The 20,367-nt window shown below is 41.0% G+C and overlaps 2 protein-coding genes across 11 annotated transcripts in view; one reads left to right on the plus strand and one right to left on the minus strand.

Moving 5' to 3' along the window:
- SZT2 (SZT2 subunit of KICSTOR complex) overlaps window positions 1-13,139 on the minus strand; it is a 92,320-nt gene extending 79,181 nt beyond the window's left edge. For 5 of the 6 annotated variants that reach the window (XR_005215398.1, XM_037827476.1, XM_037827475.1 and 2 more), the window contains exon 1: window positions 13,002-13,139. Coding sequence is in view for 5 of the 6 variants with exons in the window: in XM_037827476.1 (XP_037683404.1) it covers window positions 13,002-13,028 (27 nt within the window). In the remaining variant the exon portion in view is untranslated. Of the gene's footprint in view, window positions 1-5,313; window positions 5,352-13,001 lie in introns of those variants that run through there. The other variant, XM_037827477.1, reaches the window with a different exon arrangement.
- Window positions 13,126-18,992, plus strand: MED8 (mediator complex subunit 8). 5 transcript variants are annotated; one of them, XM_037827482.1, is made up of 8 exons: window positions 13,126-13,229; window positions 14,400-14,518; window positions 15,212-15,356; window positions 15,890-16,030; window positions 16,218-16,299; window positions 16,639-16,887; window positions 17,608-17,668; window positions 18,126-18,583. In XM_037827482.1, exons 1-8 carry the CDS (start codon window positions 13,224-13,226, stop codon window positions 18,418-18,420), a joined length of 1,098 nt encoding a protein of 365 aa, XP_037683410.1. In that variant the 5' UTR covers window positions 13,126-13,223; the 3' UTR covers window positions 18,421-18,583. The 5 variants fall into 5 exon arrangements, with proteins under 5 accessions (XP_037683410.1, XP_037683411.1, XP_037683409.1 ...); XM_037827483.1 differs by lacking the exon at window positions 13,126-13,229 and adding an exon at window positions 13,401-13,421; XM_037827481.1 differs by lacking the exon at window positions 13,126-13,229 and having other exon boundaries at window positions 14,032-14,518.
- The last annotated feature ends 1,375 nt before the right edge of the window (window positions 18,993-20,367 follow it).

A 20,367-nucleotide genomic window follows, 5' to 3' on the forward strand; every position in this document is an offset into this window, starting at 1 on the left:
AACTTCAAGGAAATAAAAAGACACAGGGAAAAAACAGATCTGACAAACAAAAACCAAAGGATAAGATGGCTGATTCAAGAACTGCCTTCAAAGTAGTAACACTGAAAGTGAATTGATTAAATTCCCCAATTAAAAGATATAGATTGTCAGAATGGATTAAAAAATATGAACCATCAATATGCTATTTACAAGAGACTCATCTTAGACCCAGCAACACAAAGAGATTGCAAGTGAAAGGATGGAAAAATATTCCACACAAGCTACAATCAAAAGAAAGCAGGGGTAGCAATAGTAATGATAAAGTAAACTTTAAATGCAAGGATGTCACAAGAGACAAAGAAGGACACTATATACTAATAAAAGAGACAATCCACCAAGAAGAAATAACAATCATAAATGTTTATGCACCCAATCAAGGTGCTCCAAAGTACATGAGACAAACATTGGTAAAAGTGAAGGAAGCAACAGACGTTTCCATAATAATCTTGGGAGACATCAACACACCACTCGCTCCTATATATAGATCAACCAGAGGACCAATAAGGAAATTGAGAGCCTAAACAGCATGATAAACAAATTAGACTTAACAGACATATATAGAGCATTACATCCCAAATTACCAGGATATTACATTCTTCTCTAGTGCTCATGGAACTTTCTTGAGGATAGGTCATATGCTGGGGCATAAAACAAGCCTCAATAAATTTTAAATGACTGAAATTATTCAAAGCACATTCTCTGACCACAATGGAATGCAACTAGAAGTCAGTAGCCATCAAAGATCTAGAACATTCACAAATACCTGGAGTTAAACAACACACTCCTAAACAAGCAGTGGGTCAAAGAAGAAATAGCAAGAAAAACAACAGAGTAGTAAATGGAAAAACTACCCATTACATATTAAAGACTATATTTAATAGGAATATCTTACCAACACTACACTAATACTAGGAATGAATAATTAGCAGCTGACAAGAGCTCTGGGATGTATTATGTTATGACAATTGTTTAAAGTTGAAAATGATGATGATTGTACAACTAAGTGAAGATAATGTAAGAAACTTACCATTAATCTTGGTATAGAATACATATCAAGTGAAATTAAGAACCACTATTTAATAAATCAAGCCCTCGACTAGAGGTGTGCTCTTGTGAAACTTAGGGTTGTAAATGGGAGGGTGAGCCCTCCTATAATTATGCCTAAGAGGTACCTCCAGGGAACTTCTTCTATTGCTCAGATGTGGCTTTTCTCTCTCTAAGCCCAACTGGGCAAATAAATTCACCAACCTCCCTCCCCCCCAACAAGGGACAGGACTCCCAGGGGAATGAAACTCCTTGGCGATGTGGGACATGACTCCCAGGAATGAGAATGGCCCTGGCAGTGAGGGACTGAAAATGTCTACTTGACCACTCTGTTGTTAACCCTCTGCACCAGTGTCATGCCTTATAAGTATATCATGCTAACACTTCCTTAGTTTTGTGGTGCTACTCTATGAGTTACATGCCTTTTAATAACCATTTACAAACATGTTCGCCTTCAGTGCATCACTGATACTTATAATCCCATTAACAAACCATAGTCACACCTGACCCATAGCATTAATATAATCCCATACCATTAAATTCACCCTCATTATCATTTCTGTACATATTAGATTATCATTCCCCCTTCACTAGCTTCTGTTTATCTCTAGGTCCCCTATATTCTACATTATAAGACACTTATTTTACATTTTTCATGGAGTTCACATTAGTGGTAACATACAATATCTTTCCTTTCGTGTCTGGCTTATTTCCAACCAAGAATACTTTATCCAGCAAAGCTCTCCTTCAAATTTGAGGGAGAGCTTAAATTTTTCCCAAACAAATGCTGAGAGATTTTGCTAATAAAAGACCTGCCCTACTTCAGATACTAAAGGGAGCCCTACAGACAGAGAAACAAAGAAAGGAGAGAGATATAGAGAAAGGTTCAATACTAAAGAGATTCAATATTGGTTCATTAAAGGACAATAAAACAGAGAGGGAAAAAATATATCTGACAAACATAAACCAAAGGATAGGATGACTGATTCAAGAAACGCCTTCACAGTAATAATGCTGAATGTAAATGGATTAAACTCCCCAATTAAAAGATACAGATTGGCAGAATGGATCAAAAAATATGAACCATCAATATGTTGCATACAAGAGACTCATCTTAGACACAGGGACACAAAGAAATTGAAAGTGAAAGGATGGAAAAAATATTTCATGCAAGCTACAGCCAAAAGAAAGCAGGAGTAGCAATGTTATCTCAGATAAAATAAGACTTTAAATGCAAGGATGTTATGAGAGACAAACAAGGCCACTACATACTAATCAAAGGGGCAATTCAACAGAAAGAAACAACAATCATAAATGTTTATGCGCTCGATCATGGTGCCACAAAATACATGAGACAAACACTGGCACAACTAAAGGAAGCAATGGATGTTTCCACAATAATTGTGGGAGACTTCAACACATCACTCTCTCCTATAGATTAACCAGACAGAAGACCAATAAGGAAACTGAAAACCTAAACATGATAAATGAATTTGATCTAACAGACCTATATAGAACATTACATCCCAAATCACCAGGATACACATTCTTCTCTAGTGATCACAGAACTTTCTCCGGAATAGACCACATGCTGGGACATAAAATAAGCCTCAATAAATTTTTAAAAAAAATTGAAATTATTCCAAGCACATTCTCTGACCACAATGGAATACAATTACAAGTCAATAACCATCAGAGACTTAGAAAATTCACAAACACCTGGAGGTTAAACAACACACTCCTAAAATAAATGGTTTATAATGTAGAATGTAGGGGAACTAATGATACAAAGCAATTAATGAAGGGGAAAAAATAACCCAATAAGAACAGATAAGCTATCATGGGTAAATTTAACGTTCTGGGAATGCCCAGGAATAACTATGGTTTGTTAATTTCTAATGCGAATGGTAGGAACAAGTTCACAGAAATGTTGCTATATTAGGTTATTTTCTTGGGGTAGAGTAGGAACATGTTGGAAGTAAAGTAGTTATTTTAGGTTAGTTGTCTTTTTCTTACTCCCTTGTTATGGTTTGTTTGAAATGTTTTTTCACTGTGTATCTTTTTTTTTTTTTTAATCTTCATTTTATTGAGATATATTCACATACCACGCAGTCATACAAAACAAATCATACATTCGATTGTTCACAGTACCATTACATAGTTGTACACTCATCACCTAAATCAATCCCTGACACCTTCATTAGCACAAACACAAAAATAACAAGAATAATAATTAAAGTGAAAAAGAGCAATTGAAGTAAAAAAGAACACTGGGTACCTTTGTCTGTTTGCTTCCTTCCCCTATTTTTCTACTCATCCATCCATAAACTATATATATATATAGTTTTTTATATAGTTAATTAAAAAATTAATTTAAAAAAATGAAAAAAATATGCAGATCCCCTTTGAGGAGCTGGTGAAGAATGCAGGGGTGTTCGGCTTCCCCACCCTCCATGGTTGCTGATGTGCTCACAGACATTGAGGACTGGTGGTTTGATGGGCTGAGCCCTCTACCATGGGACTTGCCCTTGGCAAGACTGTTGCTGCAAAGGAGAGTCTAGGCCTCCCTATAACTGTGCCTAAGAGCCTCTACCCGAATGCCTCTTTATTGCTCAGATGTGGCCCTCTCTCTCTAGCTAAGCCAACTTGGTAGGTGAAATCACTGCCTTCCCCCCTGCATGGGATCTGACACCCAGGGGAGTGAATCTCCATGGCAACATGGAATATGACTCCCAGGGAGGAATCTAGACCCGACACTGTGGGATGGAGAACATCTTCTTGACCAAAAGGGGGATGTGAAAGGAAATGAAATAAGCTTCAGTGGCAGAGAGATTCCAAAAGGAGCCAAGAGGTCATTCTGCTGGGTACTCTTATGTACAATATAGACAACCTTTTTAGGTTCTAATGAATTGGAATAGCTAGCAGTAAATACCTGAAACTATAAAACTACAACCCAGAACCCATGAATCTTGTAGACGATTGTATAAAAATGTACATTATGAGGGGTGACAATGTGATTGGGAAAGCCATATGGACCACGCTCCCCCTTTGTCCAGTTTATGGATGAAGGAGTAGAAAAATGGGGGGGGGGGGGAGGAAGGCACCCAGTGTTCTTTTTTACTTTGGTTGTTCTTTTTCACTTTGGTTTTTATTCTTGTTGTTTTTGTGTGTCTGGTAATGAAAATGTCAAAAATTAATTTTGGTGATGAATGCACAACTGTATGCTGATGCTGTGAACAACCGAATGTACGCTTTGCTTTGTACGACTGCATGGTGTGTGAATATATCTCAATAAAAATGAACTAAAAAAAAAAAAAAAGGTCCTACTAGCTACTATGTGATTCAAAAAGATCCCTTAAAGACCAAGGGAGATGAAAGTGGCCTGGACCAGAACTACTCAAAGCAGCCATTCTGTGAACTGTTTTGAAACTGGTCCACAATGACACAAGGGATTGTGGAAGAATGTAAAACTACCACTGCCTTTGATAAAGAAAGCCTTGTTAAGAAAGAAAATGTCAGCTGAACTAAGCAGTGAGCTTAGTGATGCAGTTGCATTTCAAGGGATCTTGAGGAGATAGGATGGACCAGACCTGGTGATTACTCGGAAGTGGGAACATGGGAAGAAAATAACAGAAAGATGTCAAGAATCACCAATGTAATTGTATGATCTCACTGATTTGAAACAATTAGAATAAGAAAACTCATAGTCAGAATCCAGAATATAGGTTACCAGGGAACAGGGTGAGAATAGGGAATGGGAAGTTGAAGCTTAAATGTACAGAGTTTCTATTTGGAATAATGGAAATGTTTTAGTAATGGATGGTGGCAATGGTAGCACAACATTGTGAATGCAATTAACAGCTCTGAAATATGTATCTAAATATGATCAAAAGGGGAAATGTCAGATTGTATATATGGTAACAGAATAAAAATTTTAAAAAGTCCATGGAACTACCCTATACAAACAGTGAAACTTGAGTTAAACCATAGACTTTAATTAATGGTACAGTTATAAGAATATGCTATCATTAACTGCAACAAATGTTTCAAACCAATGCAAGTTGGTGGTGCTGGGTGGTATATGGAAATCCTGGATTTTATGCATGATTATTCCATAAACACACAACTTCTCTAATAAAGAGAGAGAGAGAGAAAAAAGAATGACCACTGTAGCATCAGAAACCCGTACATTTTTTAAGTTAGCCAGAAAATTTAGATACAGTCATTTACCATCATTTTCAATCACCCCCTTCGAAGAGGTCCCATTCAAAATACTCTTATTGCCATACCCTAAAATAAAGAAAAAGGGTCTATTTATTGGCAAAGAAGGAAACAACAGCAATAACTCCCCCTCTTTTTCTCTGATCCTTGGTCTCAGGGTGGGACACTCGCATAAATCAGTCAACCTCATCTACAGGATTGACTTAGCTGGCGTGGGTCTAGTACTAGTGACTCCTCTTGCGCATGAGTTGATTACTCTGGATCCCTGGTAAGGTTCTTGTTTAAAAAAAGGATGGATTGGGGGTCAGAATAATATCAGAATAGGAAGGAGAAACTGGCTCTGTTCATCACTCTATCCCTAGAGCCTAGTGCAGTATCAGGCACATAAGGATGCTCAATAAAAATCTGCTCAATAAATGAATTCACTCTACAGTCTACCCAAAGCAAACTCAATATTTAAAACTATTCATAATGAGTAGAACTTTTCTCAAGCTGAGATAATCCTAGCACTAGTCTTGACACTATTTTCCTTTTGTTCTTCTTTGACATTTAGTAAAGCCTTTTTTTGCAAATGCCGGCCTATTTCAGCTATGCAAGGAAAACAAGGGAAAGGAGTCTTGGCCCATATTAGGCCAGGGTTAAAAGGGGGGAGAAGCACATGTTCACCTGCCAGCACTGTTGGTAAACCCACCTTCTAAGACTGGGTTTAATAAATGAACTTTCCATGATTCCCTGCACTAAGATATTTGTTAGGAATTCATAATGCAGTCTATACATTTTCTTCATAGCACTTATCAGGGTTTATAATTAAGAATTTGTATACTTTTAAATGTTTGTTTCTCTTACAAGTCTAGAAACTCTAAGAAGGCAGGGCTGTGTCTATATATTGTTCTTTGCTATATCCCTAGCACACAGCACAGCGCTGAAACATACTAGGTGTTCAAACAGTATTTGCTGGATGAATGTATGAGAGATTGTTCTCACAATCTATCATTATTCCCTTCTCTGTTTCCAGTCATGTTTTAAATTTCTTCCCCATGGTTTCTAATTTTTTACTTTTATCAACATCTTTTTGCTGTTCAGGAGTTCCTATCCTTCTTCAACCACTGTATGGAAAAACTAGCCTATTCTATTGTTTGGATTTTTCCTTTGCGTCCATAAAAGTTGCTTTTCGGGGGTTTTCACTAGTGTGTTCTTTTCCAGTGTTTCATTCTTTTTACTGTTCCTGGAGTTCTGGGGAGTGGAGATTGGGGTTATATCGTATTTGTTTTAGGTTCTATTGGATTTGTTTTAGAAGGAAGAATGGTGTTATAAAAAGAAAATGTGATTTGATAACTTAAAGACTCTAGGCTGGACCTTCAGGTTCGTCCTCTATAAAATAGTCCCATCTATCCAGATGATGTGTGAAATTACTTCGAAAAGTTTAAAGTGCTGTATTCCAGTGACACATCCCAAAGTAATTTGGGCAGAGAATAAAAATATATATGCAGGATCCCCCTGAGGAGCTGGGGGAAATGCAGAAATGTTGGACTTCCTCACCTGGATTGTTGCTGATGTTCTTACAAACATTGAGGACTGGCGGTTCGGTTTGCTGAGCCCTCTATCTTGGGGCTTGCCCTTATGAAGCTCATTACTGTAAAGGAGAGGCTAAACCTGTTTATAATTGTGCCTAAGAGTCTCCCTCTGAATACCTCTTTGTTGTTTAGATGAGACCCTCTCTCTCTAGCTAAGCCAACTTGGCAGATGAACTCACTGCCCTCTCTCCTACATGGGATCTGATTCCCAGGGGTGTACATCTCCCTGGCAATGCAGGATGTGACTCCTAAGGATGAATCTGGACCCAACATCGTGGGATTGAGAACATCTTGACCAAAAGGGGAATGAAATGAAACAAAATGAAGTTTCAATGGCTGAGAGATTCCAAATGGAGTCGAGAAGTCACTCTGGTGGGCATTCTTATACACTGTATAGGTAACCCGTTTTAGGTTTTAATGTATTGGAATAGCTAGAAGTATAAACCTGAAACTGTCAAACTGCAACCCAGTAGCCTTGACTCTTGAAGACAGTTGTATAACAATGTAGCTTACAAGGGGTGACAATGCGATTGTGAAAGCCTTGTGGATCACACTCCCTTTGTCCAATTTACGGATAGATGAGTAGAAAAATGGAGACAAAAACTAAAAAAAAAGAGGATGTTGGGGGGATGATTTGGGTGTTCTTTTTTACTTTTATTTTTTATTCTTATTTTTGCTTTTTCTGGTATAAGAAAAATGTTCAAAAAATAGATTGGGGTGATGAATGTGCAACTATATAATGGCACTGTGAACAGTTGATTGTACACCAAGGATGACTGTATGATACATGAATATATCTCAATAAAACTGAATTTAAAAAAAAATTTAAGACAAAGAGAGAAAAAAAAAAAAGGGCTGTATTCAAGCATACCTTGGAGATACTGCAGTTTTAGTTAAAGATCACTACGATAAAGCAAATGTGGCAATAAAGCAAGTCACATGAATTTTTTGGTTTCCTAGTGCATATAAAACTTATGTTTACACTACACTATAATCTACTAACTGTGTGATAGCATTATGTCTTAAAAAAACAATGTACATACCTTAATTAAAATGTGACACAAAGAGACACGAAATGAGCATGTACTGTTGGGAAAATGGTGCCAACGGATTTGCTCAACACGGGGTAGCCACAAACCTTCAATTTGTAAAAAGCACAACATCTGCAACGCACAATAAAGTGAAGTGCAATAAAATGAGATATGCCTATGATGCACATATTAGTAATAACAAGGTCTTGTTAAGTTTACCTTGTTTCATTGAAAGAAATCCTGCATGGCCATTCACTTCAGCTTTTTGTGCTCATCCCCATTTAGCTTGCATAGTCAGAAACTTCCTCACACTGAGTCAAGCTGTCTTCTTGATAATATTTTGACCCATTCTTGAAAACTGTTCTCTTGGAAAATCTAATCATTTTTTAGTTTGACTTTCTAAAGCCACACAAGGAAAGTCTGACCCTCTGCCAAAGGAGAGCCTATAAAACATCTGAAGATAGCCCTAACACTTAAGTTTTCTCCAAAATAAACATCTCTAGGTTTTTAATCAAGTTTCAAACGGCACTGTTTCAAGTTTCCTCACCATCTTGCATCTTAGATCACGTGCCTTGAATAAACTCTGCCTTGTCTACTTTTCAGCTTACAATGAGGGGACCAGAATGGAACACAACACTTTGGGTCAGGTCACAGAGTCAGAGTCCCTGAAGTTCTATTTACTCTTTTGTAAATTCTACCATACTGCTGACTTGGGAAACCTCCATGACCTTCTCACCTGTGCTGCGGCTAAGGCATATTCCCCACTCTGTACTCATACAGCTGACCTTTTTGGATACATACAATTATCCAGTTAGTCCTATTAAATTAGGTAAATTCAGTCCATTATTCTATTGTGAAGCTTAAGAGTGTTGTTCTATCTTCTCTCTCCTGGTGCATTTCCCTGTTTATTCGATCAGGATGCCATCAGGTCCACATCCCAGTTCAAGAGAGAAAAGGTAAGGAAGCATGCATTCATTCAGTCAGTTAGCAAATCTACAGAGGGCCTGCTACATGCTAGATAGAGTTAGGTCCCAAGCATACAATAGAAAGCAAAAATAGGCCTTCTGCTCTCATAACTTACCCTCTAATGGAGGACAAAACATTAATCCAACAATCATTCTAATTACTGTATTATTACAAACTGAATAGTTCTCCAAAGGAAAAGAACAAAGTTCTATGATAGCATGTAACAGAGTAACCTGACCCAGGGTAGGGTCTTAGGAGAAAGTGACACTAAAGGTTGAGCAGGGTTGCTAAATGATGGAAAGGGAGTAAACCAGATGGAGGGGAAAGGTGAGCACTATTAGAAAAGCTATTAGAAAACTTCCTTGTTGTAAATTTTTAGTTAGTAGGCCACTTCATTGTATTACCATACAACTTTGGTTTCTCCACTTTGTCTCAAAAGTTATTTTGAATGATGAACTGATCATCCAAGGCCAAACCGAAGTCTGGTTCATTAATCAGTTCTTATACAATCTACCCTCTTGAAACTAGGAACATTTTGTCTAACTCAAGCTTTCTAGCAACAGTCTCCCTTCTACATGATCCTTCAAAGTTCAACAACTACATTTTTAAAACATCATCTCTAAGTTCACTTCATATTTAAGATGTAATTTATCAGAATCTTAAAACGTAAGAACTTTAAAGCAGCTAGAAAGGTGTTTCTCAAAATGTGATCCAAGAATCAGCTGCATCAGAATCACCTAGGGTGCTTATTAACATGCAGGTTCCTGGGCACCATCCCAGACCAACTAAATTAGAGTTGACGGGGCCCAGTAATCTGCATTTTAGCAAGTTCCTCAAGAGATTCTTTCACATTAATATTTGAGAATCCCTAAATTAGTTGTGTTCTCACACCATCTATACTCAAATGGAGCTTCAATATCCCAATGTTTAATACGCATTGAGCCTGAAATGTATCTCTCTTACAGCAGTCTGGCAAAGAAGACAAAGCAGGGTTTTGGGGTCAGAGACTAGGATTCAAATCTGATTTTATTACTTGCTTCGTAGGTGATTTTGGAGAAGTTATTTAATGTTTCCAGGCCTCAGTTTCTTCATTGGTAAATGTGGATCAGACTATCTATATCACAGGGATGTTGTTGCAATTAAAGGGGAGTAAGAACAATGATAAAGGAAGCCTATCATTCTCCGGGGCATTTTTAAAGGCCTACATACCATTTATACCAAGATGAATACAATTCCATCAGGCACTGTGCTGCGTGCCATGTGCACCAGGATGAATGAAACATCGCCCGTCTTGTTAATTTGCTGTTTTTTCCATTTGTCCTTTTGTGATTAAAGTCAATTTTTTTTTAACTTTTTCCAATCTTTGTGCTACCCTCTGTTAACAGATTCTAACTGAAATAACGTAGATATTTTTCTCTTGAACTGTCTGAAGCCTCCTTACCATTATATTTAAGCCAAAGTCCTGAATCTCCAGCATGGCTTCAACCTGAATCTTCTCCAGCCTCAGCCTCATTTCCCACAAGTCTACCCCCTACCTCACTCCCACCCCCAGGTTAAGAGCATGCACTCTAGTGCTAGAGCATCTAGGATCAAATGCTGGCTCTGCTGCTACACAGACTTGGTAGGGTTACTTAAACTCTTCATGCCTCGATGTCCTCATCTGTGAAATAGATGCCTATCTCTTGAGGGTTTTGTTGAGAATTAAACAATACATAGTAAGCACTCAGTAAGTGTTAGCTATTCTCACTGTCACATTGTATCCAAGCTAACAGCTATTTCCTCTCACTTCCCTGAAGGCTCCAAGCTCCGTCAGCATTTCCTTTGCCGGTAATGTTCTCCAGCCCTTCTCACAGCCAACTTCTACACATCCTTCAGGCCTCAGTTTTAATGTCATTCATCTGAGAGGGATTTCCTGAACCCTACCCCCTACTTACAGGCTAAGAGCCCCTATTAAACATTCTCATTCACTCTGTATTTTTCCTTTGCAGTACTCACTATCATAATTCAATGTTTGTTTACTCTATAAAGATAGGCAGCATTTTCTGTTTTTCACTGCTGTATCTGCCTTGATACTTAGCACAATTCTGAGACTATAGCAGCACTCACAAAATATTGTAAGTATTTGATGAATGAATGATTTTCTAAATCTAGGGCCTCTCTCTGAGGATGCCCAATCATCCTCTCTGGGGACTGTAACAACTTCTAAAAGTCACTCAATTTCTTATGCCCAGGTGTAGTTCTCTTCATTTCCTTTATCTTCTGAGATAAGATTTCCAGAAATGCAAACCAAGAATTTAACAAATACTTAACTTTTGGCAGAATGGAAACTCCCAGGAGTATGTGTCTTGATTCCAAATTACTTTAGACCTGCACTGTTCAATATGGTAGCCACTAGCCATATGGAACTACTGAGCAATGGAAATGTGGCTAGTCCAAACTGAGATGTGCTATAAGTCTAAAATACAAATTGGCTTTTGAAGACTTCGTACAAAAGAAGAATGTCAAATATCTCAAAACTTTTTATATTGATTACATGCTTAGATGGTAACATTTTGGAAATACTGAGTTAAATGAAACACATTATTAAAATTATTTTCATGTGTTTCTTTTTATTTTTTTATGTAGCATCTAGAAAATTTAAAATTATGTATGTGGCTTGCATTATATTTCTGTTGGACAGTGCAGCTTTAGACTACCTGCCTAAAAAGATATGTTGTATCTCCCCAGAATATCTCTCAATTTCCTCTCATTTTAATCCATAACTAAATGCACTCCAAATTGTTTCATGGTTTGTTATTTTTTTTAACAAATATTGATTATTTCTGATGTGTGGGCTATTTCACTATCCCTGTGAACATGTCTGATTCTTTTTTAAAAAAAGGGCACAGTTTCCTATAGTCAGTCTTATTACTCTGTCTCCCAATGTGCCAGAGATTTGCCATCTGATGATTACTTTATTAATCATGCTATAAACATTATGGTTAAGATCACAAGATCTAGACTCAGGTCACCTGGTTTTGATCCTGGCTCACTACTTGCAATGTGACTTTCTTACTCTTATTATCTCTGTGCCTCAGTTTCCTCAAATAAAAAAAATGAGGATAACCGTGCCTACTTCATACAGGTTGGGAGAATTAATTGCTTTGTAGAGTACTATATAGAATAGTGCCTGGCATATAGTAAGTATTCAATAAAATAATGACCACATTTATATCCTTATACACATCCCACACCCTTATGATCTCTTGTAAAACTGGGCACCTTTCCTGGTATTGTTGCTCTTTCCATATTTGAGAATATATGCTCCGTATTCTAACTCCAAAATCTTCTACTCCCCAGCTGAATCGTACTTGAGCAAAGCACTTAACCTCTCTTACTTCTCGGTTTCCTTTACTGTAAATGAGAATGGATATTTCCACATTACGTGCACAAGTTTGAATGACAATGTATATAAGTTCCTTGCATGCTCCTTAGCACCTAATGGTATCTCATAGGCATTTTCTGGTGCAATACATGTGATCCTCACAACGCTACATAAGTTAAGTACTTCATAAAGAAAGAAACAGCATCTGAGAAGTTAAGACTCGCCCAATGTTGTACAGGGAACTAAATGGCAGGGCTAATATTCAAACACGGTCTTGTTCCGAGTCAAATGCTCTTTCACGCAAACCAGAACTATCTTTCCAAAAAGCAGGAGTGCTAGAATTAAATCAATTTATGTTGCTTATGGCATTACAATGTTTAAAGAAATGCAGTAACGGGAAAAGTAAGCCTACCGTCCTGTTGACCATTGAAAGCGCAACAGAAGTCAAACCACAGGCTTTGTTAATACCAATATTAGAACAAAGAGTCCCAAGAGGACTAGATGGGTGACGTGAGCGAAATTTCAGTTTAAAAAACAAAAAAAAGCAAAAATTTCGCCTCAATACTCATGAGAAACCGCAGACCGCGATGAAGAGGTTCGGTTTTCAGGCCTTCCGGGTTGGACCGGTCCCTGCCAAGGCCACGCTGCCCGGCCACCCCCAGGACCGGAGGAGGCCACGGCCGCGCCTGCCCGCCGGACCTTCCCACTCGGATCCGGGGATCCAGCCCTGCGCCTGCCCGCCCTGCGCCTGCCCGCCCTTACCTCCGGCTCCGGGTGCTCCGAGGCCATCACACAGCCCTCCCCCGACTGGGGAGGCCGTTCCACCCTCGACCCCTGACCCGGCTACTCCACACCCAGAAGGATCCGGAAGCTACTGGGAGCGCCGAGTTCCAAGTTTTCTGATTGGTGGACGAAGCCCTTCAGAGGGGCTCGCCGAGTTGGAAACCGGAAGAGGAAGTCGTTGCCGCCGCCGCCGCCACTGCAATGCAGGTGAGAAACAGGTTGGGTCTGCTGGCAGCCGGCGAGCTTCGGGTAACGAGACCGAGAGTGGGCTGGCAGAGGAGAGTGAGGAGTTCGGGCTGAGAGGAGGGGGCAGGGCTTGTGGCTGATGGGTAAGGGAACGCAGCATGTGCTAACGAGGCTTACCACCAGAGAAGTCGGCGGTGCAGATGAGAGATGGGGGTGAGGCCCGACTGATGGGAGAGAGACTGCGGCTAAATCCGGAGGGAGGAGATAGCACCGACTTGCTTGGGTGTGGGAATGGATTAATTTGTAGTTTGGGGAGGCAGAGATGCAATCCAAGGAAGACTTCTCAAGAAATGGAGCAAAAGTATTTATAACCTGAGGCCGTCGCGGGAACCCAGGATCGAGGTTCCTGTCAGGCACATTAGCGGGTTTGCAAGACGGTTTTGCATCGTTCTTCCCAGCCTGTTGGTTGTTAACAACCTCATGGTTGTTAAGGGCGAAGAAATAGAGTAAAACGGGAGCCCACACAGATGGGAAGAAAATGCTTTGCAGACCCCAAGCATTTAAAATGCTTATCTGGTGTTCAGGAGCTTGTGCTCTTTTTGGGTTTCATTAGTCATTTAGATTCTTATACCAGGCAGTCTTCTAGTAAATGTCTGTAGGTTGACTGTGCTTATGAAAGAAGCGTATGGATGCTGGCACATAAATAAACAAAAATAAAGGTAAATTAATTCAGCAAGAAGGAGTTTGACTGCAAATAAAGAGCTGTGTTGGGGGGAAGTGGTGGGCAGGGCTGGTATTCAGAGAATGCATCAAGTGTAGGCCAGTTTCCCAGAGTTACAGTCAATGTTAAGAACAATGAAGCTCACAAAGCAGGTTGTAGGTTAGGGGAAGTTGGTGTTCATGTGTACGGAAGATAATGAGTTCCAGGGAGAATAAAATGTACTTAATACAGAGAAAAACCAGGCATGGATTAGGAGGTGATGAAAGAAAGGAATCAGATAGTAGGAGGAATTGAGGTAAGGTGAACAGTTTGAAAGGTCTAAGGGTTAATGATGTCTGTAAACCAAATACCATAAATAGAAAACAACCTGGCTCTCCTCTGTTACCTGTCAAGGTATTGTACACTGTATTCCTCTGTGTGTTGACATTCACATAAATATCTGGGTAATGAGCTTTTTCTTACTGGTGCAGAGGGAGGAGAAACAGCTTGAGGCATCATTAGATGCACTGCTGAGTCAAGCAGCTGATCTGAAGAACTCACTGGGGAGTTTCATTTATAAGTTGGAGAACGAGTATGACCGGCTCACCTGGTAAGGGTTGCCAGGGCAGGCTGGGGAGGGCTGGATAGGTTCAGGACTGGGCCTTCTGGCAGGTAGGACATCTCTGGTGATGTAACCATTTATCAGTTTGCAAACATCTTTTGATTTGGAAAGAACTGGGTTTCCCAATGTTTAACAAATGGAGTTTGGCTTAGGGCCTCCATGGCAAGGAAGTAAAGAGATGTCCAGTTTCCTAACCCAGGTTCTTGATAGCTTTTGATTCTTATCCTCTGACTTTTCTGATTAGGAGCTCCTCTCTCAGTCTACCTACTTCAGCTCTGTTCATGCTGAATCTGTTCCCACAGGTGTGACTGAGTTTAAGTCCAATCTGTTCTGGAAGTGTGTATCCTGTTCAAGGCTGGAAAAGCAGCTTTTACCCAGTTTCTGAGTTTTTAGTGATAACAGTGAAACTGTGGTTCCTGTTTTGCCACTGTTCCTCACCTATTCATACAATGAACTGCCTTTTTCCTACATCTGTTTCAGAAATTGAAACTTTGTCCCACTTTCCTAACCCTACGGTCTCTGTGAGCCAGTCTGGTTCCTGCCTAGGCCAGTCATAGAGCTCTGAGTCTTTTGGGGATGAGTCTGAATATTCCTGGTCTGAAGGACCCCTTAGAGGCTACTTTACTGGGAACCACCTGAGAGAAGGAGGGGAACTTTCTGACACCTTCTTACTATCCCCAGGCCTTCTGTCCTGGACAGCTTTGCCTTGCTCTCTGGACAGTTGAACACTCTGAACAAGGTCTTGAAGCATGAGAAGACACCGCTGTTCCGTAACCAGGTCATCATCCCTCTGGTGTTGTCCCCAGACCGAGATGAAGATCTTATGGTAAGAGGAGGAGAAGGGTACAACTTGGGAAATTAAGTTCTTGGATGAGGGTCTTGAACACAATTGTCAATTAGTTATTCAAGAAGTTCTGAGTATAGTGTAAATGGTGGCAATAAAAAGTGAGGGCTGCATTTTAAAGGTCTTGCTTTTTGTCCTAGGGATTGGGGAGCCACTCCCAGATAGTACTATAATAACCTGAGGCCTATATCATCGAGGCAAAGACCTTTATTCTCCATTACCTACCTCTAATAAAGTCTATTCTTTTGTGACTTTGTCTATTTTAGTCTTTGACTAAAATATGTGGCATGTTGAGATCGTTTAATTTGCCCCTAGGTCTGGTAGAGATAGGGGTGTGAGAAAATAGAAATGAAGGATGGAACATAAGGAACAGTGTCCTGGGAAGTTATGTGTTGTAAATTATAAGTCTCAGGTTGTGTTTTCCCTGAAGATGCACTTTTGCCTGTGAAAGGGACTGTATATGAAGCCAAATTGAATCTTATGCACATAGTAGGATCATAAACTCTGTGTTACAGCGGCAGACTGAAGGACGAGTACCTGTTTTCAGCCATGAGGTGGTCCCTGACCATCTGAGAACCAAACCTGACCCTGAGGTTGAAGAGCAGGAGAAGCAGCTGACAACAGATGCTGCCCGCATTGGTGCTGATGCAGCTCAGGTTCGACTGAGTCACTGCTCTGGTGCCCCCTCTCCCCCCAAGTCCTATCATGAGGCATCACCATTCCTTTCTAATAGGGATGAGCAACTGGTTAACTTAAGTTGCCCCTATAAGAGCACAAAGTAGAAACTTCCCCATAATCGTTCCCTGCCTGCCCTAGTGTCTGCACAAATTGTGTGTGTTATAGAAGCAGATCCAGAGCTTGAACAAAATGTGCTCAAACCTTCTGGAGAAAATCAGCAAAGAGGAGCGAGAATCAGAGAGTGGAGGTATGTAAGGATTGGTGGCGAAAGAGGGGGGGGAGCGGGTAAGATCACTACAGTAGGAATGGTGGAAGTTAGAATACAAGAATGAGCTGCATAGGAAAGGGTTTGTTTCCATTCTGTTAGCCCTGGAGCAGATGGAGGAATTGGGCAAAATAAGGGACAATTCTAAGGTAGGCTTGGGGGTCCTCTGGTTTTGCCTCTGGGCTGCCAGGGAGATTAGATGGTGCTGAAGTCAGAACTCCAAGCCCTGGTACTCTTTCTGGTCTTCCAGCCACTAGGTTAAGTCCAGGGCCAGAGGCATACCACAAAGTCCCCACTTGATTGTCTTGCCTTTTTCTCGAGGTCTCCGGCAGAACAAGCAGACCTTTAACCCTGCAGACACCAATGCCTTGGTGGCAGCTGTTGCCTTTGGGAAGGGGCTATCCAATTGGAGACCTTCAGGCAGCAGTGGTCCTGGACAGTCTGGGCAGCCAGGAGCTGGGACAATCCTTGCAGGAGCCTCAGGGTTACAGCCGGTACAGATGGCAGGAACTTCAAGCCAGCAGCAGCCAATGCTCAGTGGGGTACAAATGGCCCAAGCAAGTCAACCAGGTAAAGTGGTAGGGATTGAAATGTAGCTAACCTAGAGCTGGGAAGTAGGAATAAGCTGGCTCATCTGGGCCCCCAGCATCCCCAGACCTGCACATTTTCCCTTTTTTTCTCCCTGGTCATGACCTAGAAAACAAGTCTTAGGGGTAGAAGACTCATTTGGAGACTGCAACAATCACCAGAGAGTGAGGAAAATTTTTGAATAGCAGAAACTGCTATTCAGATCTGTCTCAACTAGTCTTCTATCCCATTTACTCTGTCCCTTTTCTCTTGTTTGTGGGTTCCTGCTTTCTTTTCTTCTCACTTTTAGTAATTATAAGAACAACCTGGAGTTCAGATGAATCAGCCAAAAGAGGTATTTCTTTCAAGCTGTCTAGGAAAAGACTCCAACTAAGAGAGAATATAGTACTCTTATGTGTGACATTAAATGGGTGTCACACAGGTTTTTCCATCTCTTTCAGGGGTAGATTGGCAGGATCCTGTGCTGGGTATGTCCCGACTCTTCCCACTATTTCCCCATACCACCCCCTTCCTCCTAGACACCTTCAGAGAGGGATCTGGGTGAGAAACCACACCTCTGTTCCCTAAGATCCATGCTATTCAGGGTCAGATGCCACAGAAGTTGTAAGATGGTGGAAGAGGTGGTAGAAGGAAACCTGAGAGACATTTCTGATTTATTGTGAAAATCCTACTTGCTTCACATGTCTTTCTTGGTCCTTTTAGGGAAAATGCCAAGTGGAATAAAAACCAACATCAAGTCAGCTTCAATGCATCCCTACCAGCGGTGAGTGTGGCTGGCAACCTCCACCCTCAGGGCTCTTTCCAGAGCTGGGCAGTGAAATTACCTTTGTCCAAGGCTGACCTAGATAGTACAATAAAAGAACATGGGCTTTCAGCAACAGACAAATCCCAGCTCCACCAATGACTCGCTGTGTGGCCCTGGGCAAATGACCCAGTTTTCTCAGCTTGTTTTCTTATCTGTAAACTGGGGGTGATAATACCTACCTCATAGGGTTGTTGTGAGGATTAAAATGAAAAAATGAATGTAAAACACTGAGCACAGTATATGAAATAATGGACATCAATAAATGGTAGTTTTTATAGCCTCACTGCACTCCACAATCTTTGATCTGAAACGTACACTGATCTGATGCTGGTCCAAGTCAGTGGTGAGCTGATGAACACAAAATCCTGGACTTCTCAGTTCTCTTTGAAAACCTGTACTTACTTTGTGCTGCCAGAAACTGGCAGCCTTTTTATCTTTTAGAGGCTCACTACAGGACCTTTCTGCCCAGGTTCCATCCTGGCCATCCCTCCAAGCTGCAGATGGTGAGGCTTCTGGGCTGGGACAATTTGTCTACCTGCAGCTCTGGTGATGCTTGGGCCTGCTCCACTGTATATCCTCTGAAAAGCCAATTCACCTCTTACCTGGGACATAGTCACAGTGTCCTACATCCTTTACCCTACCCTGTACACATGAAGGAAGATGTCAAAGGGCCAGAAGATGGGGGCTTCATCAGGAAGTGTCTCTACTAGGCAGGACTGTGGGAGAAAGAGTCACATTCTTAGCACATGAAAAAGCCCCTTCTTCACCTGGACTCATAGTTCTTATTTTGGAGGGAAAGAGGAATTGCTGAATGTCTCTCATCAGTGTTCAGTTGTCTTCGTAACAGTGTCTAATTGCTGGACTCTAACCAAGATGGCTTTCCTCTATTCCAGTGAACCTGAGGCTCAAATAAGACAAAATGGATGGTGGGAGGGGACAGCTGCCAGTACCTTTGTCTACTTTTATTAGAGTTGAAGAACAAAGCGAGCTTGGATATCCATCTTACACTGCAACCTCCTTTATGGGCAAGGGCAGGTGTTGAGGCAGCAGAAGTGGACCAAAGGATTTCTCTGAATAAAGTTATTTAAATTGGTGTTCACCGGTTCAGAAGTTGTCTGACAGCAATTTATGAGTGCACTAGATTGGGATCAGAGACAATTTTAAGGGTGCTCCAAGGCATTTATAATTTGTCCTCCATAAAAAAGTTTTCTTAGCTTTAATTAGCTTTGCTCTGAAAGTCCCAAGACTTCATCCTGCTCATACCTTCTCGCTGCTTTTTTCTGACCTAGTCTCCTAACACACAAGTACTTGGCTCATATTCATTCAGTGCCAGGCAGAATTCTACCAGGCTGTGGCAGCAAAGGACTGGAAAAGTGGCCCCAAGACGTCACATCTGTTTCTGTTCCACGGAGACAAGGAATGGTATCCAGAAAGCTCACTGGCTGCTGTGTGCAGCTGCATAGGGACTCCTGTCCTCAGCTCTGAATCAATACCAGAACTTCCCACTGCTTGCTATTGCCCTACTGCTCCATCAGCCCACTCAGGTATTCCTTATCTTTTTATCTCTTGACTTTCCACTGAAATGTCAAAGCTAATTATCCTGTTGGATAGGGTTCAAGCTGTGCTTTTCTAAAATCTCTGGAGCATCTTTTGGTGACTGCTGTCCTTTATGTCAAGAAAAGATTCCCTCCTATTGAATGATGCCAACCCCAGGTTTCATTGTTGTTCCAGGCTAATGCTGACTTCTTTCCCATCATACTATTTGGAATGGATTCCTTGTCCTCCAAGAATGGGAATGTCCTCCTGCACCAACAGGAACATATGCAGGGCATCTGCTATATCTTCTGCCCTTAAGCAAACACTCCTTACTCTGGAGGCACTCACACCTCTATATTCTTCATTCTGGGAGTACAGGCTCTCATTCTCACCTCCCCCACTCAAAAAAATGATCCTCTGGGATACACAAACCTCCATAGTATCTCATACAATCCAGTAAATGCCTCAATGAAGGGTATGTAACTCCCAGCCCTAATACTGATTCATCTGTACTCTGTCCATTCATTCAATGCCAGGATGGCTTTCTGCCAGAGAATATATCTGGAATTTCCTTTGAAGAAGATGATGTGACCTGCTTACTTGCCCAAATTTAGGATTTGCAAAAAGTGACTCTCTTCCCCCCATTCTGTTGATATTCCTCAATTTCTGACTGCCCTGTTTTGCTCAGGATTATTATTTCTCCTATTTTGGGTGCTCTTGGGGAAAGATATTAAGCTGTTGTCTCTCAAGTTTGTGTCTGGGATGGAGAAAGAAACAGCAGCTGTGGAAACTTCAAGATGTTACTACAGCCCAGAGTTCATCCTGCTGAAGGTGGAAGCTTACTGAGCTGAATCAGTGTAAGCATTAGCACCCATGGCGTAGGACTTCTCCCTCTCCAGCTCTGCCTTGAGGCTGGGATTTGGTCATTGCTGAAGCCTCCCCTTTGCTCATTTCCCCAGTCACCCCATTCTCTTGGTGTCTGTTGCTGCCCTACCTATATGGCTCACTTCACTTAATCCTGTACTTGGGAAACAGCCACGATAGATAGGTTGTAACCAAGTGCTCCTTTGGACTCAGGACCTGAAGACTGAGCTAGAGATGATATATTGCCCGACTCCTGT

The sequence above is a fragment of the Choloepus didactylus genome, chromosome 2, assembly GCF_015220235.1.
Source record: "Choloepus didactylus isolate mChoDid1 chromosome 2, mChoDid1.pri, whole genome shotgun sequence".
NCBI classification, from domain to species: domain Eukaryota; kingdom Metazoa; phylum Chordata; class Mammalia; order Pilosa; family Megalonychidae; genus Choloepus; species Choloepus didactylus.

Bases quoted from the DNA above. Each gene is read 5' to 3' on its own strand.
- MED8 (XM_037827481.1), top strand. From the start codon at position 14,376: ATGAGCTTTTTCTTACTGGTGCAGAGGGAGGAGAAACAGCTTGAGGCA. The intron at 16,300-16,638 runs GTATGTAAGGAT...CTTTTTCTCGAG, and splicing joins GCGAGAATCAGAGAGTGGAG to GTCTCCGGCAGAACAAGCAG. The intron at 16,888-17,607 runs GTAAAGTGGTAG...TGGTCCTTTTAG, and splicing joins GGCCCAAGCAAGTCAACCAG to GGAAAATGCCAAGTGGAATA.